This window comes from Rattus rattus, chromosome 12, assembly GCF_011064425.1.
Source record: "Rattus rattus isolate New Zealand chromosome 12, Rrattus_CSIRO_v1, whole genome shotgun sequence".
Classification (NCBI taxonomy): Eukaryota; Metazoa; Chordata; class Mammalia; order Rodentia; family Muridae; genus Rattus; species Rattus rattus.
The window spans coordinates 63,179,870-63,206,669 of NC_046165.1; the positions used below are offsets into that span (position 1 = coordinate 63,179,870).

General features: G+C 45.2%; 1 protein-coding gene across 1 annotated transcript in view; it reads left to right on the forward strand.

Annotated features, from left to right (window-relative positions):
* Positions 1-13,328, forward strand: part of Sgcg (sarcoglycan gamma) — a 29,538-nt gene extending 16,210 nt beyond the window's left edge. The window contains exons 4-7 of the mRNA XM_032917677.1: positions 2,876-2,995; positions 6,103-6,178; positions 10,142-10,265; positions 12,617-13,328. Coding sequence (XP_032773568.1) covers positions 2,876-2,995; positions 6,103-6,178; positions 10,142-10,265; positions 12,617-12,790 — 494 coding nt within the window. The 3' untranslated portion in view covers positions 12,791-13,328. The remainder of the gene's footprint in view (positions 1-2,875; positions 2,996-6,102; positions 6,179-10,141; positions 10,266-12,616) is intronic.
* Positions 13,329-26,800: the final 13,472 nt, after the last annotated feature.

Consider the following 26,800-nt stretch of genomic DNA (forward strand, 5'->3'; position numbering starts at 1 on the left):
ATGGGAAATATTTAATAACACATAAGGGGCAGGGGAATCTTTCCAGACCCTTAAAATTGCTTACTTATTTGCTTATTCTTGTTTATTTATTTTTAATGTGATCAGGGTGTCTGGATGTTGATAAAATACCTGTGCTGTACAGGTTGGAAACTGGATGTTCAGAAAGGGAACTTTTTTCTTTTTCTTTTTATCATCTATGAGAAACATTTAATGGAAAACAATCTTATGTATTAATACAGAAATGAAGACATATACGGCAAAAATTTAATTACATGTTTTAAAGGATTAGTTCTTGGAGAAGAGTATATAATGTATTTTGTTCACATTCATTCCCTTCCCACAAGGGGGAAAACTTGCATCTGTATGTGTGTGGGCTGTGCATGCATGTGTGGATGTGTTCCCACATGTGTGTTGGAGGACACATGTATTGATGTCGTTTGTGCACACTACGTGTAAAGCCACAGGTTGACATCGGGTGCCTTCTATCGCCTTCCACCTTAAACATGGAGGCAGGGCCTCTCGCTTGAGCCTAGAGCTCAGGCCTACCCAGCTATGCAGCTTCAGGATTCCTCATCTCTGCTGCTGAGACCGTGTGTGGACTGCCACGCCCAGCAGCACTGACACGGGTGTGCGGGTCTCCGGTCCTTACACTTGCAGGGCATAAGCTTTGCTCACTGAACAATCTCCAGCCATAACACAGTAGTTTCTGTATTTATAGATGGAAGGGGAATCTTTTCACATTCGGGGAGCCGGAAGAACAGTCCACGAGGACGGACCCAGGCTAGCCCCTTTCTGCAGCCGCATCTGCCCTGGCCCTCCTCCCATCTGTGTCCCACAATGGTGGCACTGTCATTAGCCACACATGTGATTCCCATTCCTGCCTCCAAGAACAAGTCAGGAGCTGCACAGGTTTAAAGAAAAAGTTTCTCACTGAAAGTGTTTTCTTTTTAATTTAATTTAATATCTTTCTTTTCACTACGTCCCGCTCACTGTGCCCCTCCCAGCCATTCCCTCCCACAATCCTCCCACAGCTCCAACCTTTCTCCTCTGAGCGGGTGGGAGCGCCCATCCCCTGACACCCTGGCACTTTAGTCTGTTTGAGGTCAGGCACTTCTTCTCCCAATGAGTCCATCAAGGCTGGCTGGAGAGATGGCTCAGTGGTTAAGAGCACTGACTGCTCTTCCAGAGGTCCTGAGTTCAAATCCCAGCAACCACATGGTGGCTCACAACCATCTATAATGGGATCTGATGCTGTCTTCTGGTGTATCTGAAGACAGCTACAGTGTACTTATATATAATAAATAAACCTTTAAAAAATGAGTCCATCAAAGCAGTCCAGATAGTAGAACATACCCCACATACAGGCAACAGCTTTTGGGATAGCCTCTGCCCCATTCTAGTTGTTCAGGACCCACATGAAGGTCAAGTTGCACATCTGTTACATATGATCAGGGAGGTCTAGGTCCAGCCTGTGTGTGTTCATTGGTTGGTGGTTAAGACTCTGAGAGACCCCAAAATTCCAGGTTAGTTGCCTCATTGGTCTTCTAGTGGGGTTCCTATCCCCTTTGGTGTGGAAAATCCTTCCTCCTAGAAAATATCTCAGCTGCTAACAGTTATCAGTGAAAACACCAAACTAGACCACTCCATGGGTGGAAAGACAGTTTTGGGGGGACTCAAACCCTCTTATGGGTTAGAGGACAGAGAGCAGCCTGGGAAAAGGAGGGGAAAGCCCTGTCAGTTTTATGGGGACAGGGCGGGGACAAGCCATGGGGAGTCATGACAGAGGGAGTCAGCAATATGAAAAGGTGTGACTGGGATCACAGATCGCTGTGTTGTGGTTTGAATGGAAGTGTCCTCCTTAGACTGATGTGTTTTAACCCTTGGTCTCCAGTTAGTGACCCTGTTTTTGAAGGTTGTGGAACCATTAGGAAGTGAGGGCTCATTGAAGAGAGTGGGTCACTGTGGATGGACTTGGGGTTTTACAGCCAAGCCCCTCCTTCCGTTTACTCTACATCCTGCCTGCTAATGCAGTGACCATTGTCTCTTGCTCTCCCCCATACCAGTTCCTGCTACAACCTCTAGAAGCGGATGCCGGAATAAACCTTTCCTGCTTCTGTTGGGTGTCTTGTTGTAGCAACAAGACAGATAACAAACAATTTCTGAGAGTGGCCCATGGGAAAACACCAGCATGTGACAGCCCCTGCTAGAACTTGGAACTTGCTCTTCTAAAAACCAAACCCCAGAGGGCACAGAAAACTTCCGAGGCCTTTGTAGAAGGAAGAGTGTCAAACATGGAGAAGGGGGCGGGGCTAAGCATTGCATCAAAGAGGAGAATTTCTAGAAGTTGAGAAATTGGCAGAGATGGATGAAAGTTCCACTGTGGGGGCAGAGTGGGACGTCTAAGTGGGTCTGTGGAGATGCCTCACTCCTCCATGAAGAAGCAAGAACTTGCCAAGAGGTGGCTAGCACCCTCGTAAAGGACCACCATCGTTAACGCTTACTGAGGTCTAACCCAGGAAGGGCTCCGGAAACCCACCTTATGGACCGGAGCCGCGGGTGGGGGAAACTCAGTGCTGTTCTGAGAGGTCCGAAACTGAAATGCCCATGTTACAATGTTAGGATGAGTAACATGGGCCAGGAAACCACTTGTGTACCGTTATTCAAGGATTCTTACCACGGCCACAAAATGTCCCCAGGATGAAAGGGAGCTGGAGAGATGGCTGTGTGGCCACTTTCCATTTTACCCAGTGTGCCTTTCATGGAGATGAGCGGATGACACACTGGCAGTCTATCGTTCTTGCGTGAACGAAGCAGTGAGCCTGCTCGGAGGAGTTACCCTACATTTTCCTAACTTTTTTGTCAACTGGTCGTTAAGGTGCCCAGATGGTAGAGGTCCAGAGCCAGCACTTACAGATCAGTTCTGAGGATGGCAAGCCGCTGTTCACCGCCGAGGAGCAGGGCGTCGTGGTCGGCACCGGCAGACTGCGGGTAACAGGTACGTGGAGCGGGCTAGCTGCGGCTGAGGGTTCCTAGCTCTGCTCTGCACCCGGCTAAGGAGAGGCAGCGGCCGTGACGGCTCTTCCTGCATTTCTTCTGACATTGTTTGTATCTGAAGGACGGGGTCTTCCTCAGAGCTTGGCCCACCTTCTTTCCCTTTTATCTCTTTCCAGTCGCTGTAGCCAAGGGCTTACACGTTTCTCTGTACAGTCTGGCATTTTCCCCACTGTGGCAGGTACTTGACTCCCCCATGTGTCTACACAGCAGCCTTTCCTCTGGCTGAGTTAAAAGTGGAATCCAGTGCTCACCGGGCTCGCCTTCAGCAGAAAAAAAATCTATGAAAACCATTTTCAGAATCTGTTGTAAACTCACTTGCTATGCCTCTGGGAGACTAGAGGTGCAAGCTGGTGCGTGTGAGTAAGTCACGTTCTGAATTTTTCTGCACAGATAAGAAAGTCTTCAATAGCACTACTCCCTCATTCGGTGTTACCAGGAAGTAGACCCTGATATACAATTTACATAACATATGCATCATTCTCAAACACATGTAAAGTGATGACCTAATGTAGCCTACGTCTCGGAAGCAGTGTCCTGGCTTCCTTTTTTTTCTAAAATATTCTAGGAAAGAAGCCAATGATAATAAAGTAAAGCAGGGGTCAAGAGGGGACATGTGCCTGTAGTCCCAACACTCAGATGACAGGGGCAGAAGGTCATGAATTTCAAACTTGGGCTGCATGGCGAGATGTGAATACACACACACACACACACACACACACACACACACACACACATACACACTCACACACTCATACATACACACACACTTGCACATACACACACTCATACACACATACACACACACACACACACACACACTCACACACGTGCTCACACACAGGCACAATTACTGCTTTCTAAGTAAAAGAGCCAGCAGCTAAGCATCTGACATGAATCCATTGGCCCAAACTACACATCAGATCCCATTACAGATGGTTGTAAGCTACCGTGTGGTTGCTGGGACTTGCACAAGTCTCTGACTTGTGATGGTCCAACTTGTCTACCTTGTAGTGATGGAGACATGACACACGGAAAGTTAGTAGACGGTAACTGGAAGTTTTAATGGGGATATTTTCCTGCACTAGCACTAGAAGGTCCCATCCTTATAGCTGGACCACTACAGAGGACAAGGCTACACCTGCTAGTCAGCCCGTGGATCTCACATGAATGAACCACTCAGTACACGGGAGCTATGCTGCTGAGATGGCGTCGTGGTTATGTTGGGTAGATTCAATGTATCTTCCACTTGGGATATTATCAGGTTATGACATGGGTATTGAGTGTAGCACTGTTCTAAGCTGAGGGCCACCTGTAGGAAACATTGGCTTTTCTGACCTAGCTGCCATTTCTGTACTAGCTGCATGTAAGTTGTCAGTAGGTCTGTCTCCTGATGTGTCAGAGTGTGTTGGTATGACCAATCTGCTCTTGCCGTTGGGAAAGTGTCACTGCACTGCAGGCATTGATATTAAAATGCAGAGAAGGTATAACCAGAAACATGGGTTCCATCACACCCAGCCATCCTTTAGAGAGAATGAGCCACTCCCTAGCCCAGGGCTTCTGTCGGGTTATAGCATTGTAAGTGAAACAGATGCAGAAGCTGATGGGTGGTTGCAGTGTAAGTGACCTGCACACATCAGGGCCACCTCAGGGGCTTGCTGTCTGTATTGTCGTACTTGTCAATGGAATCTCTGTCTCAGTAGTGTCTCCATTGCTTTCCCTGTCACCATAACAAAGCATCTGCCAGAGCAGCTCAAGGGGAAAGTCTTGTGGCTTACAGTTCAGGGGAGACAGTCCCTTGTGGGAGAGAAGGTACGAGGCTGAACCTGCTTGCTCCGCGGCTGAGGGAGCTGATGTCTCAGCAAAGCTTTACACATCTCAGAGGTTCAGGAGAGAGAGAGAGAGAGAGAGAGAGAGAGAGAGAGAGAGAGAGAGAGAGAGAGAGAGATAGAGAGAGAGAGAGAGAGAGAGAGTGAGTTCAGATCAGAAATAAGAAGAGCAAGGAACTCCAAGGCCTGCCCCTAGCGAACCACCTCCTCCAGCTGGGCCAGTCTCCTAAACCTCACAACCTCACCATTACTAGAGACCTAGTAATGAAACACATAACCCCAGGGGAGTATTTTACATCTAAATCATAAACAAGAAAGTTTGATATAGGACTTGAGACTATATTTCCTAGGCGGCATCAGTGATAAGACCTGGAACTGTAAACTAAAATAAACCTTTTCCTCCCACGTTGCTTTTGGTCACAGTATTTGGTAAAAACAATAGAAAACAAAGAAGGGCAGAAATTGGTACAAGGGCGTGGCCCAGGCAGGGATGTGGCCTAAACCAAGGGTGAGGTCTGGTTGGAGGTGAGGTCCACCCAGAGTGTGTCCTAAACCTGGGACAGGGAGGCATTAATTGCGGAGTCTGGAGATGAGTAAGACCTAGGGAGGAGCTGAGCTTTGGCCTGGCAGAACCTAGTGGGTAAATAACCCACTGCATAAACCATAGCCAGAATACACAGATGAAACACGGCTGCTTAAACCTGTGCATGCGTCCACGGTACTCAAGGTAAGACATACTCTAAATATAACCTGAGCAGTAGACTAGCATTGCCCCGAGGAACCTCTGAGCCCAGCACAGTGAACTCAGCACCGTCTGCCCTGCTGCCTTGTGTGGATCCTTACCTGCACACTGCGTATGTCACATGTGACTGTCTTAAGGCTCACACTGACTGCCCAGGGCCATAGTCTGCCCTGCTGCCTTATGGTTGATACGTAGCTGTGCTCCAACCACAGCATGGCTTTCCAGCCAGCATTGCTTGTTACGTAGGTAACGAAGCGCTACAGTGTGCAGATCTGAAATGTGAACTCTGGTCTCCAACAATAGCTAACAATAGGATATGAGCTGGTACTTTCCACTTACCCTTGATGGTTAAGCCAGTTCTCAAAAACTCTGGATTCTGGGATTAGGGACGCTCAGCCTTCCTGGCTGGACTGACTGTTAATTTGGCCGATGTGACTTCTTGTAGTTTTGTTCCTGACACATCTCTGGGTTTTCTTTTAGGGCCAGAAGGAGCTCTTTTTGAACACTCAGTGGAGACACCCCTCGTCAGAGCTGAGCACCCATTTCAAGACCTTAGGTAAGAGTTTACTTCTAATATAAACCAACATTCTTATAGGAAACAATGAGGTGTACCCATAGTGTCCCCACCTCACCCCTTACTGCGTTGCTCACCTTTACTTTCAGGGATTCCTGCATATAACTAACTGGTTATTGATTATTAGAACCCAAGGCAAGTCCAAAGCCCTGTCGGATCTGAACTTTGATGTGGCTTCATGCTCCTCTTCTCTTGTCCCCACTGCCTCTGTTCAGGCTCCCCAGTTAGTGGCACTGTTTGGGCAAGGTATAAAACCTTTGGGAGGTGGGTCTTGGTTATAAGGAATGGTTAGGGCTATGTGAGTTTTAACCAGGTTCTGACCCAAGGACCCTTTGATTCTTCACCTACCAAGATGTAAGCAAACCACCTCAAGCTTCCAGTGTCATAGAGTGCTTGCTGCCATGCTGTCCCCATCATGATGGACTGCACCTCCCTAAACCGCAAGCCAAAACAGATCCTTCATCTTTTAAGTTGCTTCTTACAAGTATTTTATCAGAGAGGAAAAGGTAACAGAGAATCGGAACCATCACATGGGGTCATTGTTGTAGTAACCTGACCATAGAGCTGTGGCCCTTTGGCACCAGTTAGTAAATATGGAAGAGAGACGTTTCTACACACTAATAGTGTCCTAAAATGTTGTACACAGAGTTTAGTGGGCGATTCTGGTGGATGTTCGGAACACCAGAACACTACAGAAATACAGAGCGTAAATATAGATCATGGAGTTTTAGACAGGCTCAGGGATTCTATCAAAATTGAGGTACAGGCCATTTGTGCTACATTCTGATAACGCATCTGGCTGCATTCTTCACTATATGTGGATAATCCTAGTTCCTTAGCCAGACTAACCTTTTAGTACTATTTCAACATTTTATCCATCTAGAGGCATTTGTAACAAAAATCTATAGTGAAGATTATTGAATTAAAATAATGTTCATTAATTTTATAAAGGGTAATAAGGTCAACACTAAAAAATTATATCACTGAGGATGAAGAATATTTTCTTAAGTCATAAGATCATTCAATATCTCGTAAAAATAATTCATTAAAAACATCTTGAAATAAGATAGAAATTTTAGAGATTTACTTTAAAGTGAATGTTACCATTTTTAAAACTATGTCTCATAATTAAAGATAAATTGTTGGCTTGTTGACTCAGTTTTGTTTCTGTCTCTGTGATAAAAATATCCCAACGAACGCAACTTTAGGAGGAAAAGGTTTATTTAGCTTCCAGTTCTAGGTTCCAGACCATCATCCCGAGAAAGTCAAGGCGTCTCAGTGTCTGTGTGTACTTCCTGGCCTTTCAGCTCTTTTTGATCTGTTTCGTCCTATTCAGTTTGTTTTGTTTTATTATTATTATTCTTTAGTTGTCATTTTTTTTCTAGTGAGTGAGAGGGGGGGTGTGGATTCCAATGGCAGGAAGGTGGGGGGGATTCTTGGAACACTTGGGAGAGAACCATAATCAGAATATATTATATAACAATATATTTTCAATAAAAAGGAAACATAATGAGTTTAATTATGACATTTTAGCATCTATCTCAATGTGCTTTGTTGATATTTGCCCTTTATTTGTCCCCTTCTTTCCCTCTCTGCCAGTGTGGCTACCTCCTGAAATAGTTTCCTTCTGTTTCATATCATACAGATGGAATGATTGCACATGCTCTAAAACATTTTTCTCTTTTCCTCTCTCTTCCCTTGTTTGTCCTCCTCATCCTCTTCCAGCATCCCCCTTCTGCTGTCACGTGCTAAGAGACAACATGTCTCTTAACAGGATGGTCTCCAGTTTTAGTTCACTTCCTAGCAATGCCACAATTCCATTCTTTACAATGGAATAATCACATTCCTCACAGCTCCACTGTGTCAATGTGTAACACATTTTCTTCATTCTTCATCGGTTGATGGGCATCTGGGACGGTTCCATATTTTGACTCCTGCGAACAATGTAGCAGTAAACAAGAATGTTCAAGTGTCCATGAGTGTGCTGGCAGGGTCCTTGGGTATATACCGAGGTGTATTATAGCTGGGTCACGTGGTCGCTCTCCTTCCAGGAACCTCTGTACCAACTTCCAGTGACACCCAATATGTGGGTGTCTGTGTTGCATGATATGCAGAATAACAAAACACCGAGTCTTGGGCTTCTTACCTTTTTTATTTAACAGCTTTCAGACACATTGACAAACATCAACTTCTTGAGAGAGAGACTGAAAAGATTTTGGTTTCTTCTCTCTCTTTTAGTCTCCAACTACTGGTGGCTGGGAAGGAGATATTCAGCCTCATCTTGACACAGTGGGTCACCTCGAAGGCACCATGAAAAGGGGGAATCATATGTCTTCATGATGTTATTTTAATTTGCATTTCTCTATGAGTGCTGTCTTAGTTCCTTGTTTCTGTGATCAATTATCCTGACAAAAATCAAAAAAAGGTTGATTTAAGCTCATAGTCTGGGAAGTCAGGGCCACAGATGCCTGAAGCAGTTGGTCTGACTACACCTACCCCCAACTGGGATGTGGATAAGGACAAATGCCTATGCCCAACTTACTTAATCCTTTTTGTACAGCCTTGCACCCAACCCAGGTATCTTAGGGTTTCCATTGCTGTGAAGAGACACCGTGACCAAGGCAACTCTTATAAAGGACAACATTTAACTAGGGCTGGCTTACAGTTTCAGAGGTTCAGTCCCTTATCATCATGGCAGGAAGCATGGCATTGGTGCAGGCAGACCTGGTAGTGGAGGAGCTGAGAGTTCAACATCCTGATCTCAGGGCAGCTAGGAGGAGGGTCTCTCCTGCATTGGGTGGAGTTTGAGCATCTGAGCCTTAAAGCCCATACCCACCGTGACACCCTTCCTCCAATTCCAAAAAGGCCACACCCACTCCAACAAGGCTACACCAACTCCAACAAGGACACTGCTTGGGCCAAGCATATTGAAACCACCATACCAGGGAATGGGTGTGACTAGTGATTAGGTCTCGGCCCCTCAATTAACCTAATCAAGGCAATGCCACAGGCATGCTCAGAGTCCTACCTCCCGCATACTGGATCTCAGGTTGCCGGTTGAGACCAGCCATCACACGAATATTCATAAGTCTGAGATTTACCCTTACTGGGTGAATTTAGCCATATTTACTCTTCTTGCAGCCACCCTGTTTTATTTTCTGTGCTGGTTCTTTCGTCTTTCTCTCCTTTGTTGGGTTAGCCGGCCTTTCCTTGTTTTGTTGGGCTAGCCGGCCTTTCCTTGTTCTCCACCCAAATTTCATCCCATGACTCTACATTTAGTGATTGTGCCGGGTATTTTCATATGCATGAAGAAAATTACCTTCTAACCAAGTTTAAATCAATACATTTCTTTACAAATATAAAAATGTAGAAAGCCCTTTCCACCCAAGCTTCCATTTTGCTTCAATGTTGCTTTTACATCTTTCTCCTTTTTTGTATCCTTGGAAATACTTATTTAATTTCACCAACATGCTCAGTTGGCTTATTATTTAAAAAAAAAAAAAACAAAAACAAAAAACCCCCCAAAACCCCCAAAAACCAGGGTCTTCCTATGTAGCCCAGGTTGGCCTCAAACTCATGATCCTCCTGCTTCACCCTCCAAAATGCTGACATACCTGGCTGTTTTGTTAATTTTTTTTTTAGATTTACTTTTATTTTATGTGTATGAGTGTTTTGCCTGCATGTTTGTCTCTGAACCACAGGCACGAGGCCAGAAGAGGGCATTGGATCCCCTAGAAATTCAGATACAGAGAACTGAAAGCCACCATGTGGGTGGTAGAAATCGAACCTGGGTCCCCTGGAAGAGCAGCCTGTGCTCTTAACTGCTGAACCATTTATCCAGTCCCCATTTTGTTGACTTTTGCAAAGTACATCCCCCACCCCCACCCCCGGGTTCAAGTTCCAAAAGAAAAGGTGCCTTAAAAATATTTTTTTTTCTCATTTCAGGTTGGAATCCCCAACTCGGAGTCTCAGCATGGATGCCCCAAGGGGGGTTCACATTGAAGCTCGCGCTGGGAAAATGGAGGCCCTTTCTCAGATGGACATCGTCTTGCAGAGTAGTGATGGAGTGGTGAGTTCTCTGAGGAAGCTGCCATCGTACTCGGGAGAGGCAGCCGAGTGCTGCCCCCACCAGGACGTCAGTGTGCTAACCTCTGGTTTGTAGTGAGCCATGATGAAAGGCATCGTACAGACAGTGCGGTGGAGAAGGCGGCCATGGAAGGTTATATTCCCTCCCTAGTGGGCTCACCCTCCTACAGTGGCATCCGCATTGCCAAGACACTCCTTATTCTCACCTGTGAGAAAGCACCGAAGGCAGCATCAATTTTTCCATTTCCCAGTGGCTCCGTGTTTCCCTGAGTGGGCATCACAGGGGTTGCTTGTAAATGACAGCTGTCCTCTGTTGTTGCCCAGAGCACCGTGTTTGCTCGCACAGAATTTAGTGCAAAATAAAATGAAAGCTTTTGAAAGGTCAACTACAGTAAGGTTCCTATGTGGGACTCGAACCCAGAAAGGTAGTATAACAGATACACCCTGATTTGTAGAACCTTATTAATAGGAGTCGAAAGCTTGGTGTCAGTCAGTGGGAGCCCAGACATTCCAGGTCCAGGGAAGTTGCAAATCGCGAAGCCCCTGTGGTTTATCAGTGCTGTGCTGTAAAGATATATGTAAATAGGGAAGGTTTGCTGGCTCTCTGTGCCCGTCTCCTCATTAAACAAATGGGGGAAATGTTTGCTTAAACATGTCTTGTGGTCTTGAGACACTAGTGTAACATTTTCAATTGACGTTCATTTAACATAATAGGAAAATGTAGTTAGGATGCAATGTCATGTCCTAAAGGTCATGAGAAGTCACTCCAAGTATTCGGACAGAATCCATAGGACAGGGATTTACAGGGAAGACACGAGCATCATCTACAAACAAAGTGAAGGAACTTATGAGATCCGGAGCTGGTGAGGTCAAAGATGAGATCAAAGGTTTTGTAATCTTACTGTTGAGGCCGGGTATTATCACACACTGCAGGAAGCTTCGGTTTTTTTTGTTTTTTTTTTTTTGGTTCTTTTTTTTGGTGCTGGGGTCCGAACCCAGGGCCTTGTGCTTCCTAGGTAAGCGCTCTACCGCTGAGCTAAATCCCCAGCCCCTGAAGCTTCGGTTTTTAAATGGCCACATTTCCATCTGTGAAATCGTGCAGCACTTTTGCATGCAGCCCACAGTGGGACCTACAATCCCAGTTGCCACTCCCCAGGAGTAGGAGCTGAACTGGGGAGGACAGGTATCCAGACTCCTGCCTAACATGGTGAGGAGCAAAGCACTGCGGGCTGTCAGTGGAGGAAAAGAAATGAGCGGACACAATTAACCTATGAGCCACGAAACAGGAGAGGCAGGGAGGCCGACTTACCAGCCCACCAGGGAAAACAAGCACTCACAGATCCCCTGGCACTGCACGGTGCCCACTGGACTGCCCCTGCCTAGGCAAGGCCACACAGAGTAAGCCGTCTGTCCTGCCACAATGCTCTGACAGCTCATTAGGAGATGGGAATTTCTCATGGAGAGCTAGAGGGATGAAAGAGAGCGCTAAGCTATTGGACAATAAAGACATTATGCCAACCTACAAAGTATCCATTTCCTTTTAACCAGTGTGTCTTGGGAGGAAGGGGCCATCTGCTGAAGGCGGCTTTTCTCAAACCCTTGGCAGAATGGTTCCCCTGCCTCCTCAAGGGCTCTTTGCTAACATTCCTATCTAATTAAACCCGGTGGTTCCCATGGTGACTGCTTTAGTCTTCGGGTCTAGTCCATTCAGTACTTAAGAGAAGACAGAAGGGTTTCAAATAATTCTAAGAGTTTAGAGAAACAGTTAACAGCTAGTCGGGTGAATTCAATTGTCTCACTTAAAAAAAATCACAAATTAAATCAGGAGAAAGTCTGAGATCTACAGGTAAAAATAAAGATGAGCCCATTTCTATGGATTGTATGTTATCCTAAAGGGCAGGAGACAGTTTAACGTAAATTCAGCGTGGATCACATGTGTGAATTAGCATAATAGTTCTGTCAGTGTTGCCAAATAACTTCAAAAGGCATTTTGTTAAATATAAAAGATGAAGCAATAGAACTGGAAAGCAATCTAGTTTGCTGAACTCATTGTAAAACCATGCATGTGTCAGCTTTTCCGGCTAAAAGGTAAAGGAGAACACGGCCTCTCTCCACACTGGAAACGGTGCTCAGCCTAGCCTGCACAAAGAATAGAACTCCGAGTTAAAAGAAGCAGGCCATTCTGATAGGAAGCAAGTACAGGCAGGCGCCCAGCTCGGAGCCCAGCTCCTTTTCCATGGGAGGAAACTACCTTTCTTGAAATGTGCTGGGAACATGAATTTCCCTTGGTGTGGTTCGTTCCTCCGTCCTCACGTCTCACTTTCTCCCAAACAGCTGGTGCTCGATGCTGAAACTGTGGGTTTGGCCAAGTTGAAGCAGGGGACACAGGGTCCCTCTGGCAGCTCAAATGGAGTCTATGAGATCTGTGCATGTCCTGATGGGAAGCTGTACCTGTCTATGGCTGGCGAGGCCACCACTTGCGAGGAACACAGCCACATCTGTCTCTGACCACTCCCTCTTCTGCAGTGCACCTAAGATGTCCCGGAGAGACATCAGCCTCAGCCTTTCTGTCCCACAGCTGGATTGGAGCTGGACTCACTGCTAAAACACTTAGAAGCACGCAGGGGAACGTGCCCACGGGACTGTTGGGCCGAAGACTACCTGGTTTTAGAACGATGCAAAGAAATGGCAGGAATGCATTCACTGTATTCCTCTTTCTAGCCCTGCTCCAGATCTCTCACAATGAACTGCTACCCACAATTTACAGTACTCAATGGCAGACATCTGTCTCCTCCCAAACGAACGGTTGGCTGGAGGACTCTAACATGCCCCAACTGTGCACACCTCCTCCTTTAGATTAAACCTCAAGGGCTCCCTTCAACTGAGTGCAATGTGTCTGATTTCACCAAGAGATCTCCGGGGTTTGCAAGGAGTTTAAGGTCAATGTGATTTTCAATATGTAGCTAAGGAGAGAAATGACATAAATTTAGTCATGCCTTCTATACACACACACACCTATGAGCAATAAAAATGACACTTTTCCAGATCAGTGTTTAAAAGTGTCTTACTGGCTTTGGTGTTTACAACTCTTCTGGGTAGGAAAATTCCCTCAAATTATTGATGACAAGGACTCAGGCCAGCCAGTCACGAGGTACGAGGTCCCAGGCAACCACTGAAATTAACTCAAAACGTGACCCTAAATTGGCATGGCCATTTTTCCTTGGAGAGCTCTGATAGACTCACCCTAGCCGAAACACCAACTACAATAGCGGCCTGCATAGATACATGATAATAACCTGACATATTGAGCTGGTGCCCAAGGGCCTTCCACTCACAGCATCAAAGGAAATGGTGAGCCTCTGCCTGCCAGGCCTAGCCTGTCTCCCACAAACAGGGAAGAAGGGGTGAAGCTGCCTGGAAGCAGCCATGCAAATTCTACAAACAGGGGAGGCTGGGTGCAGTTATATAGAAGCAGTTATGAATGCAGTGTGTGAACAATGCAGTGTGTGAATGCATGCAGTGTGTGAACAATGCAGTGTGTGAATGCATGCAGTGTGTGAATGCATGCAGTGTGTGAATGTATGCAGTGTGTGAACAATGCAGTGTGTGAATGCATGCAGTGTGTGAACAATGCAGTGTGTGAATGCATGCAGTGTGTGAATGCATGCAGTGTGTGAACAATGCAGTGTGTGAATGTATGCAGTGTGTGCACAATGCAGTGTGTGCATGCAGTGTGTGAACAATGCAGTGTGTGAATGCATGCAGTGTGTGAACAATGCAGTGTGTGAATGCATGCAGTGTGTGAATGTATGCAGTGTGTGAATGCATGCAGTGTGTGTATGCAGTGTGTGAACAATGCAGTGTGTGAATGCATGCACGTGTGTGTGAACAATGCAGTGTGAATGCATGCAGTGTGTGAATGCATGCAGTGTGAACAATGCAGTGTGTGAATGCAGTGTGAACAATGCAGTGTGTGAATGCAGTGTGTGAACAATGCGGTGTGAATAATGCAGTGTGAATGTATGCAGTGTGTGAATGCATGCAGTGAATGCATGTGTGTGAATGCATGCAGTGTGTGAACATGTGTGTGTGAATGCATGCAGTGCTTGAATGCATGCAGGTGTGAAATAATGCAATGTCTGAATGTATGCAGTGTGGAACAATGCAGTGTGAATGAATGCATGCAGTGAATACGTAGTGTGTGCACAATGCAGTGTGAACAATGCAGTGTGGAATGCATGCAGTGTGAACAATGCAGTGTGTGAATGCATGCAGTGTGTATGCAGTGTGAACAATGCAGTGTGAATGCATGCAGTGTAAATGCATGCAGTGTGAACAATGCAGTGTGTGAATGGGATGTGTGTGCAATAATGCAGTGTATGCAGTGTGTGAACAATGCAGTGTGTGAACAATGCAGTGTGAACAATGCAGTGAATGAACAATGCAGTGTGAATGCATGGTGGAATGTATGCAGTGTGAACAATGCAGTGTGAATGCATGCAGTGTGTGAACAATGTAGTGAAATGCATGCAGTGTGAATGCATGCAGTGTGAATAATGCAGTGTGTGAATGCATGCAGTGTGAACAATGCAGTGTGTGAATGCATGCAGGTGTGAACAATGCAGTGTGAATGCATGCAGTGTGTGAATGCATGCAGGTGAATAATGCAGTGTGTGAATGTATGCAGTGTGTGAACAATGCAGTGTGAATGCATGCAGTGTGTGAATAATGCAGTGTGTGAATAATGCAGTGTGTGAATGTATGCATGTGTGTGAACAATGCAGTGTGTGAATGTATGCAGTGTGTGAACAATGCAGTGTGTGAATGCATGCAGTGTGTGAATGCATGCAGTGTGTGAACAATGCAGTGTGTGAATGTATGCAGTGTGTGAACAATGCAGTGTGTGAATGCATACAGTGTGTGAACAATGCAGTGTGTGCATGCAGTGTGTGAACAATGCAGTGTGTGAACAATGCAGTGTATGAACAATGCAGTGTGAATGCATGCAGTGTATGAATGCATGCAGTGTGTGAATGCATGCAGTGTGTGAATAATGCAGTGTGTGAATAATGCAGTGTGTGAATAATGCAGTGTGTGAATGCATGCAGTATGTGAATAATGCAGTGTGTGAATGTATGCAGTGTGTGAACAATGCAGTTTGTGAATGCATGCAGTGCGTGAATGCATGCAGTGCCTGTTACTGTGTAAGTTGATAAAAATGAAAACACAGCACATTCCTACGTCTCCGTGGAGGCCATTCACTCACAATGAAATGCCCATCATGCGTCTTGAGAAATGGTTCAATGGCTAAGTGGATACAACTCCTCCTGCAAGGACCAATTTGGTTCCCAGCACCCATGATGGTCATCCCCCTACACAGACACATCCAAACACATATAATTTTAAATGTTTAAAGGTCTTTTTAAAATGTCCATCATTAAAAAAAAAAAAGAAAAAGGTGACAGAAGCTGCTTGCTTGAACAGTTTTAGAAGAACCTCAGACTGATTAAGATGGAGTTAATCAACTGTCCTGTGAGGTCACCTGATATGACTGTGAGGAATGAAACCAGGCTCTGGTTATCACTGAGGCTGTGGCAATTTTTATTGAGAACAATGAGATGTTTTATAGCTTTATCAGAAACAGTATAAGGGCAATGGCCAGGATCAATACAGTTGCAAGGAAACAACGAAGTTTGCAAGCTTAATGTCTTGGTTGACAAGATTAATGTCTAAGACCAACTGCCTGTCAGGTTTCCAGGTTTCTTTAACTTCTAAGAGAACATACAGAGAAACACAAAACAGCCTGACCTCTTCACTGCCTGAGGGGGTGAGTTGGCCTCATAGGACCTAGAAGTCACACGGTGCCTCAGGAGCCATGGACTCTGCCCTGAAAACCCTGACACATGCTTCTTGGGGGAGGCCAACTCCATGTTTCCCCCTAGTCCTGCAGCTGCCCTACCCCCGCAGATCTGTACCGCTAACACCAGTCAGATGTGCCTTGTCATCGCAGAGTCAGGAGAAGGAGGAAAAGTAAACTCTTTTTAATGTTGCTTTAGTAAGGTGTTGCCTTAATGCTGCTTTTCAAACCCCATTGAAGTGCTTGCGGACAGCACACAGAAAACAGCAAAATAAAAATCCAGCCATTCCTATGAAATTGGGAACAAACAATAGACTGTGATGAGGACATGTGAGCTAAAATAATCTCCTTCCTCCATGGGCTGCTTTTGGTCATGGTGTTTCACCACAGCATTAGAAACTGAGACAGAAACTGGTACAGAGAGTGGGCTATTTGTCTAACAGAGCAGACCTGTGTTTGGGGGGATTGTGGGAGGATTGTGGAACTTCAGGCTAGAAGAGCCACTGAGTGTTAACACTCAGTGAGCTGCTGTGGGAACTTAGAAGACAAACCCGAGAACTCCCAGAAGAGGGAAGCCTGAACCGCGAAGTTTCGGAAAGATGTTTGAGAGTCCCTCAAAAACCTGAGGGGGGCTGGCTATACGATTTTGAATTAAGAACTGCTAAAGTGAAAACTTTGCTGGAAAAATCGATCCTGGCCATCGGAGGCTGAGCAGTCAACTGTGATTAAGAAAGGAGCAGCATCACTGAGGCAAAAGTGATGCTGGAAGAGCCTTGCACCACTCCGGGTCACAGCTTCTCTGTGTAGACACGGAGGAAACATTCCACAGATTCTACTTCAGTTATGCTGGTCGCATTAATTAATTTTTAAATCAAAGTCAGCACATAGAAGCTGGAATCCAGAAGGGCTAAGCTGTACCTTGTGCTGGGATGAAGTTGGTAGTGTGTAAGTGTCTCCCAGGTCTCCACTCCAAAGCATGAAGGGGTCATGGAGAACAGCTGAGGCTTGGTGCCAGGAGAGGCCAGGAGAGGCCGTCGGTGAAGGCACAGCCTCAGTTGCAGTAGAAGCCCAGTATTAGAGGAGTCATAGAGAGAAGTTGCTGTTTGGTACCACATGACAGGATTAGGGTCCCTGGAGAGAACCCATCTGAGACTCCTGGTGAAGGTGCAACAAAATACAGCAGAGACCCCAGCATTTTGGAGATGCCGGTACTATGGGACAACCAGCAAGGACAGCTGCATCTGTGGAGCGAAGCCAGCCTGAATCTTGAAGACACGTGCTGAAGATGGCTGCACAGACACTGGTTTTACAGTCCAGTGAATACAGCAAAATGGATCCCCCACCCCCATCCCCCACCCCGCAGCAGCCCGTCTAATGGACACTGGTGGTTTGAATGAGAATGGCCCCCAGAAGCTCATATATTTTACTTCTTGGTCCTCAGGAAGTGGTAATACCTGAGAGGGACTGGGGGGTGTGGCCTTGTTGGAGGAAGTGTGTCACTGTGGTTGGGCTTTGGGTTTCAAAAGCTCAAGCCAGGCCCAATGGCTCTCTCTTTTCTGCTGCCTGTGGATCTGGGACTCTCAGGTCCTTCTTCAGCACCGTGTCTGCCTGTGCTGCCGTGCTTCCTGCCACAGTGGAAGTGCACTAAACCTCTGTAAGCGAGCTGGACCAAATGCCTTCCTTTATTAGAGTTGCTGCCATCATGCTGTCTCTTCATGACTGGACACTAATACAGAAGTCACTGACTGACTGAGACAGACACCCAGCATTTTCTGAAGGCTGCCAGCTCTTATGGGCAGAGTTATGCCATGCTTAGGGCGGAGGAATGCTGGCAGAGCCCCTGTCCCGCGCTATCTCGCCAGCAAGAACACGCGGGGACACACGAATCCTTCTGAAGCAAAAACGTTTATTGTATCTTAAAGAGAGGGCCCGGGGCGCCAGCATGGCGCGGCTTATATACACCCTAGCGCGGCGCATCCACACCTGATTGGTTGCTTACCCATGATCTCATTAGACACGCCCCGGAGTGGGCAAAGACCTGGCATGAAGGCACTCTTACACATGCGCACACAGTTAACTTCCTGAAAGGAAGTCGGGTGGCGCGGCGGAGGCCAGCGCCATCTTGTGGTGGCGAATGTTATTGCGGCTCTCCACATCTCCCCCTTATTGTTTTACTAATAAGAGGCTGGTCTAGGTCCCTGCAGTTACGTCCATCTGCTGTGGCTCCTGTCTTAGGTCGTTCCTCTATGTCACAGCCTTATCCATCGAAGGGTAACCCTATCGCCACCGGGCCCCGTGTCTTAGATTGGTCTGTGCATGAGGAAAGTTGCCCGTCTCTGGATACCGCAGTGCTGTGTGACAGTAACTGTTAAACGACCTAGGGAGAACTCTATAAAAGAGGCCAGTCAGAAAATGAGTTAGTGGGGAAATCATGATCACCCTATCGTGTGCAATGAGGAAACCTCAGCGATGTAGAAGGGCTGATCAAAGAATCATTGAGTCTCTCTCATCCCAGTGCAATGGATCCACAGATCCATGGGGTGCAAGAGCAGAGAACTCAGATACCGACTAATTCCTGAGCATAGATAACCAAATTCCAGGGGAGGCCCCTTGTTCAATGGCCACAAGTGCTTGAGTGATAACGACCTTGTCACGTTTCTGTTGAGATCTGAGTTTGCAAACCAACCATAGCATGAACACTAATCCACAGCATAGGGCTGCACCAAACAGAGCCACCCCTGATAAGTAGTGGGCACCTCATCTGGTTCTCCTCAGCTGTTAACCACCAAGGGCCGTAGTCAAGCCGCTCCTATAATAAAATTTAGAATTCTCAATTGTTAGCAACTACTCCAGAAAGTTTACCCACTGTGCTTGCCTAACAATAGAATGGGGGGAGGGTAACTCCAGACACTGTAGACACAATGGCTGCAGCAGTAAATGGCTGCTACCATAGCAGCGAAAATAACAAGGTCTTTCCCAGGACAGTTCAGGATCAGTCATTCTTCTCTGGAACAACCAGCAGACAATGGAACCATTTCTGAGATCTGCACAACCAGGGCAGAGTTCCCCAGTCCACAGCAGCTTAACGCAGGCGGCATTCCTGTGAAGCTATAGACTGCAAAATGACAACACCAATCAAGGCAGCAAGAGTCACCAGGGAAGTGAGGGGGACAGGAGTAACAGCTGGAGTCCAGTCTTCTCCGGCAAGCAGCAGTGCACAGAGGGTCGGAGTACAGGCCACAGTGGGACCGGACACACGTAGTGGTAACACTGACTGTAGCAACGCCAAAATCTCTGTGATGACAAAAGATGAGGGGGAATCTTCCATCTTCCTCTCAGGGCAGGAATGACTCTAGGGACCGGAACCACGAGAGCTGAATCTTCATGCTCCCAGGATCAGCAAGTCTCAGCAACCATCTCTGGCAGCTGGCATACTCTTGTAGCATCCTGTAGAAAAAACACAAACATTCCCTCTTCCCCATAAAAATACCTGGACAGGATCATGTCAATATGTGGATCTTTCTATTTCACCTAGGCAGAAGTATGCCTAGTTGTAGAGTGTTATAAACACTCAGAGTTCCTTGGCATTCACATTTTAAAATTGAAATAAAAGGAGCATTATTTAGCATACAGGGATAACTCCTCCTTTTTATTTATTAAGATATAGTAAAGATATTATTTATTAAGGTAAGTCCTTGAGGATTAAATTGAGGACACTGAGCACTTGTATTTATAAATTGACTTGTATACCAAATTATTGTCTCTAGCATTATTGTTTTGGATATATAAAGAATGAGATTTTTTGACTAATTATTCCTATGTAAGGCCTATAATCTGTCTGGTATCATTGCCCTCCCTTGTTAAGGAGTCTAGGCAATCTAGTTTGAGTTCTTAATGTCCTATAAAGTAACAGTATTTAGTGTTCTTAATCACTAAGCCATTTCTCTAGCACCTCACAAACTTTATTTACCTAAACATAAGCATTAATTAGAAATGTCAAAACCTGTAAATATTGTCTAGATTTAGTTGTACTAGAAATCCCTGAGCTGGCAGGGTGAGGCTGGGAATTGAAAGTAGGCAAATGGAGTCTTCCTCTTTTCATATCAACTCCATTAAAAAACTCCATTTTAAAGAGCTGGGTCTATGGTTTTGTTTAGTTGTCTGAGCCAGAGCACTGAAAGGACAGTGAGTTGTCAGACATTCACACTGAAATCATCACTCACTGATTTCATGTAGAAAACTTGTCTCTAGTAAAGCATTAAGTAATTGAAATCAATTGTAAACCACAAGCCACACATTGGCTATCAGTATGTGAATTGAAACCTTGATTTAAAAACAGTGGCTAAAGCATGGAATTTAATAATCTGTGCTGAAGCAACAGAAACTCAAGAGAATAAACAAGTGATCTAATCATATATGTAGCCTTTTCATTAGATGAACCACCTATAAATACAATAAGTGCATTTTCTATGGGTAGCATGTACAAATTTACAGTAAATACAAAAGCATGTAAAGAGTAAAATTATCAATTTTGTCTGAAAAATTTGTATATGTAATAGGCCAAATATCAGTATTTTGTAATAACCAATTTAACTGTTGTTTGGAATAAGGTATGTTTCACCAGGTTTCTTTTTAAAATACTTCCATGACTCTAGCCTACAATTTTGTATTAACACAACTGAAGCTTTATCTCCAATGTGGATAACAAACAAGGACCTAAGTCCTCTGGTAAGGTAAGGTACTTAGCCAATTAACATATCCTTAGAAGCTTAAAATTAGTTTTAAATATTCTTTTCTGGAGTAGTGTAACAGCTACTCCCCAAATATCAAAGCTCATTTTGAGAGCAAAGGTTTGTAGTAAAAATTTCCATATACACTGAAGGATTTAAAGTTCTAACTTCTTACATTGAAGAAGCAACAAAATTACATAATACAAGGCTGTTAGCCATTCCTAATGATATCACTTTATGGGCTCTCTAAAATTATAAGCAAGCTCACGAAATGAAAACTCACAATCACCAAGACGTAAATAAATTGCATAAAAACAATCCTCTAAATCTATCTTGAAATGGCAGTTGAAGTAAGCAAACTGACTGTAATGCTCTCACAAGTTCCAAAACCTCATCAATCCTTTGTAAATCCTGTAACAATCTCTACCTGTTTGATTTTTTTCTCAATTTTAAATAAGTTTGAGTTAGTCAATGTAACACTGGCAATCTTTAATCACAATCTTTCAGTTCTCCTTGTAACACCAGAGCGCAACCACAAGGTCACCTGAGTTCTGAGTAGTGACTAGGCAGCTGTTCTTGGGGCAGTGGAATTAGCATCAAAATACAGATAGCTTCAGGGCAAACCACAACTTTGGAAAGCAAAACTCAACCTCCAACAATCTAGTCTCTAAAATCCAGTCTCCAAGACACCGAGTCTATCCTTCATGTTACAAAGTTTGACTGCCAATTCCTACATATGAACGCACGATGGTGTAGTCTCCAGTACCTCAACAAAGAGACATTATCCTAAATTCTTTTAGAAGCCTGGTTTCTAGAATAAGAATTCCATAAAAATATTACCTCAATTTAGACCTGTTTCCCTAGGTTGGCTCATGCCACATGTTGTCTAGAATGACTCCATCCAAATTACCAGTTTTATGTCAACTTTCTGTTACCAATATTATACCTTTTTAACCATATCCAATAACTTGAAAGCCAATAAATAGTCCATAACCAAGGCATGTAGAGCATATTTATACATTTAAAACCAATGAGAAACAAAATTGAAGTGGCTACACATATCTTTAATATTTAGACCAAACACCATTATGACTTTTCTAGCTGTGATTTTAAGAGAAGCACCTTGTCACCTGCTAAGTCTAATAATCAGCTCATGCAGACGCTCATCCCCGGGCAGCTTCTCCAGCTGACCTAGACTCCTGGCTACAGATACAGGGCTCCAAGGACTGATTGAAACTGCTTTTTATTCATTTGTTCCTTTTTTGAAATGAGTTAAAACCAAATCAAGATGTGAACGATTGGCAGATAACGTTTTTACCATTTTCTCTTTTGAACATGAAACAAAAAACATTTAAGCAACAAGAAACAAAAACCACAGACATAAACTGACATACATGGACAGCTTGGTGCACCAAGGACAGACAATAGACAAAGGGGAAAAACTAGATGGTGTCTCAGAAAAGGAACCCAGGTTCCAATAGGAGTCAGCAGAGAGGTAGGATTTCCCCTTTCCCACCACTTCCACGGTGACCATCCACTCGAGTGGAGTTGATATGGACGATGGATTGTCTCAATTCCTGGACTAGTCCATCAACGTGTTGAAACCAAATTCCTGTAAGATACTGAGATATATTACGTGATATCTGAGCAGCACGACTGACATTCACAAATGGTATGGAAGTGAATCTTTTTGTTTGATTCTCCTGAATAAGTTTTTCAGGCAGTCTACCTCTATCAAATCTGATCAGTATGACTCTGTGAAGCTCTTCTTCATAGCGAGCTGCCTCATCTTCTAAATCCTCTTCCTCAGAGGAGCCAAGCTCGTCTGTCTCTGAGCTATCAAGCTCTAAAGCCTCTAACTCCTTTACCGGATAAAGGCTTCTCCTTTTCAAAACTTTTTTCTCCTTTCTCTGTTTCTCTCCCAGGGCGTTCTTTCCCCAACCTCTCGCTCCCTCAGATCTGAAGTCTTTGGAAGGGTCTTTTTGCTTATATTTATCTTTTCTCTTTGAGCTCTTTAATTTTTTATCTCGCTCTGTTTCTGACATGCTGCCTTGTAACTTCCCTAGCACTCTCTGTCCTGCTATTACAGTTGGGCGGCTCCCATCTTCCAGGCACGACCTCTGACGTTGTCTAGCAGCAGCCACAAAATCAAAAACCAAAAGAGAAAGCATGAAGGCTGCTAAAATGATAACAAAAACTTCCGCCACATCTTCTAGCGGGGGAGAGAAGTGGAACAGATCAAGACCAAACATATCTTTCAGAGCTTACCTTAAACACTACAGTTCTGGATTCTCTCCGAGGACGGAGGACCCCTCCTCGGCGCCTGGCGATGGTGTGGCGTTTTTTCCCGGGTTTCAGCACCAGATGTCCCGTGCTATCTCGCCAGCAAGAACACGCGGGGACACACGAATCCTTCTGCAGCAAAAACGTTTATTGTATCTTAAAGAGAGGGCCCGGGGCGCCAGCATGGCGCGGCTTATATACACCCTAGCATGGCGCATCCACACCTGATTGGTCGCTTACCCATCATCTCATTAGGCACGCCCCGGAGTGGGCAAAGACCTGGCACGAAGGCACTCTTGCACATGCGCACACAGTTAACTTCCTGAAAGGAAGTCGGCTGGCGCGGCGGAGGCCAGCGCCATCTTGTAATGGCGAAAGCTATCCCGGCTTTCCACGTGGGGCGCAGTGGAAGCCAGCGCCATCTTGTGGTGGCGAATGTTATTGTGGCTCTCCACAGCCCCCCTCGATTCACCCATCTGTCTCAGGGAACAGCAGAGAGGGCATAACTCTTCATTGTTCTCAGTAGTATCTGCTTTGTGCGGCTGTCTCCCTTCCCTGATTTAAAATAGCAGTGGGCCTAGACTGGCCTCAGCCATGCCTTAGATGTCTCAAATTTCACTAGCTACGAATTTCACTAGCTACACTCATAGCTTGGTACACAAATGAACTTCGCATCAAGTATAAGCCGATGTTTTAAATGGTGTGAGCTCTGTGTTTAAAGCACACTGTTAACAGAGTAGACACACTTTATTTCTGGCTTCTTAGAGGCTATGGCTTTGAATTCAAAGCGGTAAGGAAAGGGAATTTCCTGAACCCTTTCCCACCACTATTCTCTATTTACACTTATGATCTTTGGCTAAAAGCTATCTAATTTGGCTTTAGAATGTATGTAGATTAGTTTGTGTTGCTAGGTAAGTTATACCAGGCTTTGGTCTGAGACAGCCAGGCTGGAACACCCACACTATATTCCCCAGCCTTAGCCCAGGGGTTACCTTCAGTGTGCTCAGAGGGTCTGTGTGATGGCTAATCTTGGTGTCAACTCATTTACATTCTGAAATATCTAATGCCCAAATAGCTGGGCACACCTGTGGGCGATTTTTGTTGTTTGGATTACTGAGGTAGAAGACCCAACCTAAATCTGGCCCACATCTTCTGGTGACAACCCACATAAAAGGACACAGAGGAAGCTTGTGCTTTTTGCCTGGTTACCCTCACTCCCACTGAACTGCTAATCCATCCTGACCCATTCCTTTGCTGGTGTGAACCTACTTCTTTGGTACTCCAGTGTGGACTAAAAACTGGCAGCTTGCTAGGACTTCTCTGGGATCCAGCATCAGATTGCTAAGATACCCAGTCTCATGGAATGAACAAGTATGGGTCACTGGCCTTTCTATCACTAGACAGCCATTGTTAGACTATTTAAACCACAGCTTATAAACCACCCTGATAAATCTGTTGCTAATTTATAGATGTATATTACTTCATCCTATCAGTTCAGTCTTAATACAGTTTTTTTTTTAAAGATAAATGAAGTATAACACCTTAAGCCAGATCTATTAAGACAAATGGGCTACAAGTTTAGGAACCAAAGTATTAAGAAATTCCATCTTCAGAACGTGTGTGAGCTTCTACACAGCCTTCACATGGGTTTGTGGATTCTACACTTTTGCAGGCAATGCTAGGCAGTGGAGTCTCCTCATATACATGTTACTAGTTCTGACTGATACATGGTAACTAAAACCTACTCTTAGTCAGGGTTTCTATTCCTGTACAAACATCATGACCAAAAAGCAAGTTGGGGAGGAAAGGGTTTATTTGGCTTACACTTCCACATTGCTGTTCATCACCAAAGGAAGTCAGGACAGGAACTCACACAGGGCAGGAACTTGGAGGCAGGAGCTGACGCAGAGGCACGGAGGGAGCTGCTTACTGGCTTGCTTCCCCTGGCTTGCTCAGCTTGCTCTCTTATAGATCCCAAGACTCCAACCCAGGGATGGCACCACCCACAATGGGCCCTCCCACCTTTGATCACTAATTGAGAAAATGCCTTACAGCTGGATCTCATGGAGGCATTTCCTCAGGAGAGGTTCCTTTGTTCTGTGATGACTCCAGCCTCTGTAAGTTGACACAAAACCAGCTAGTATACCTACCATGACTGCCAATTTCTGCCGGGACTACAGATGTACCATGGGGTTTGTATCAGACATTTACAGAGCATAGCTCACCAGCAGCACCGGAACCAATGTTATCTATCCCCATGGCAACTGAGAGCAGCTTCCCACTGTTGTGAACATTTCACTAGAATAATTCTTGGGCTCAACATCCTTGTCCTCCACACCACTTGCACTGTGCACAAGCTTGCCTGATTCAGCCAGGACACCCATCCTTGCTGGGCGCCCTGTTTCATCCCCGGGAAAGGCTCAGTCCTATCCCATCTTAACTCAGGGGCACCTGCTTCAGGCATCTAGCTTCCCTTGCCATTAAAAACAAAAACACATATGTTTTTTAAAGGCTTGAGAGAGTAAAATGCACAAATTTATTGAGGGCAGAAATTCTTTATTCTCAATTTCAAACTCTAAAAAATCTGGCAAATAACCCTTTTCAAACATATCTGCTGCTGTTGTCAAATTAGTGATGAAATCTGACCTCGATTCTGCAAGGCTATTTATGAAAATTTTGTAGTCAATCTAACTTGGATATTCACAGGCTTACTACAGAGGGTTGCAGGGTGCTGTCAAATCTCATGAAGATATTTTGTTAAAAACATACATGATCTCACAGGCCTAAAGAGATGGCTCAGCGGTTAAGAGCCCTGGATGCTCTTCCAGAGGTCCCCAGTTCAATTCCCAGCACCCACATGGTGGCTCACGGCCATCTGTTACTTCAGTTCCATGGGATCTGATTCTTCTGGCCTCCTTGGGCACTGCATATATGCACATGGCACACAAACATACATGCAAGTCAAACACCCATACATATAAGATAGTAAAATAAAATAAATTTAAAATAAGTCTAAAAACTAAAACAAACATACAAACCCTAACATGTCCTCAGATTAGTTCACTGAACTGAAAACCTGAAACTCATTTGGACCCAATACGTCATGCAAGGGATTGCGGACCTGTGTAGTTTGTGGTTTGCGGGCCTGTGTAGCTTGTGGATTGTGGGCCTGTGTTGTTTGTGGTTTGCGGGCCTGTGTTGTTTGTGGATTGCGGGCCTGTGTAGTTTGTGGATTGTGGGTCTGTGTAGTTTGTGGTTTGCGGGCCTGTGTTGTTTGTGGATTGCGGGCCTGTGTAGTTTGTGGATTGCGGGCCTGTGTAGTTTGTGGATTGTGGGCCTGTGTAGTTTGTGGTTTGTGGGCCTGTGTAGTTTGTGGTTTGCGGGCCTGTGTAGTTTGTGGATTGTGGGTCTGTGTAGTTTGTGGATTGCGGGCCTGTGTAGTTTGTGGATTACGGGCCTGTGTAGTTTGTGGATTGTGGGTCTGTGTTGTTTGTGGATTGCGGGCCTGTGTAGTTTGTGGATTACGGGCCTGTGTAGTTTGTGGATTGTGGGGTTTGTGGATTGTGGGCCTGTGTAGTTTGTGGATTGCGGGCCTGTGTAGTTTGTGGATTGCGGGCCTGTGTTGTTTGTGGATTGCGGGCCTGTGTT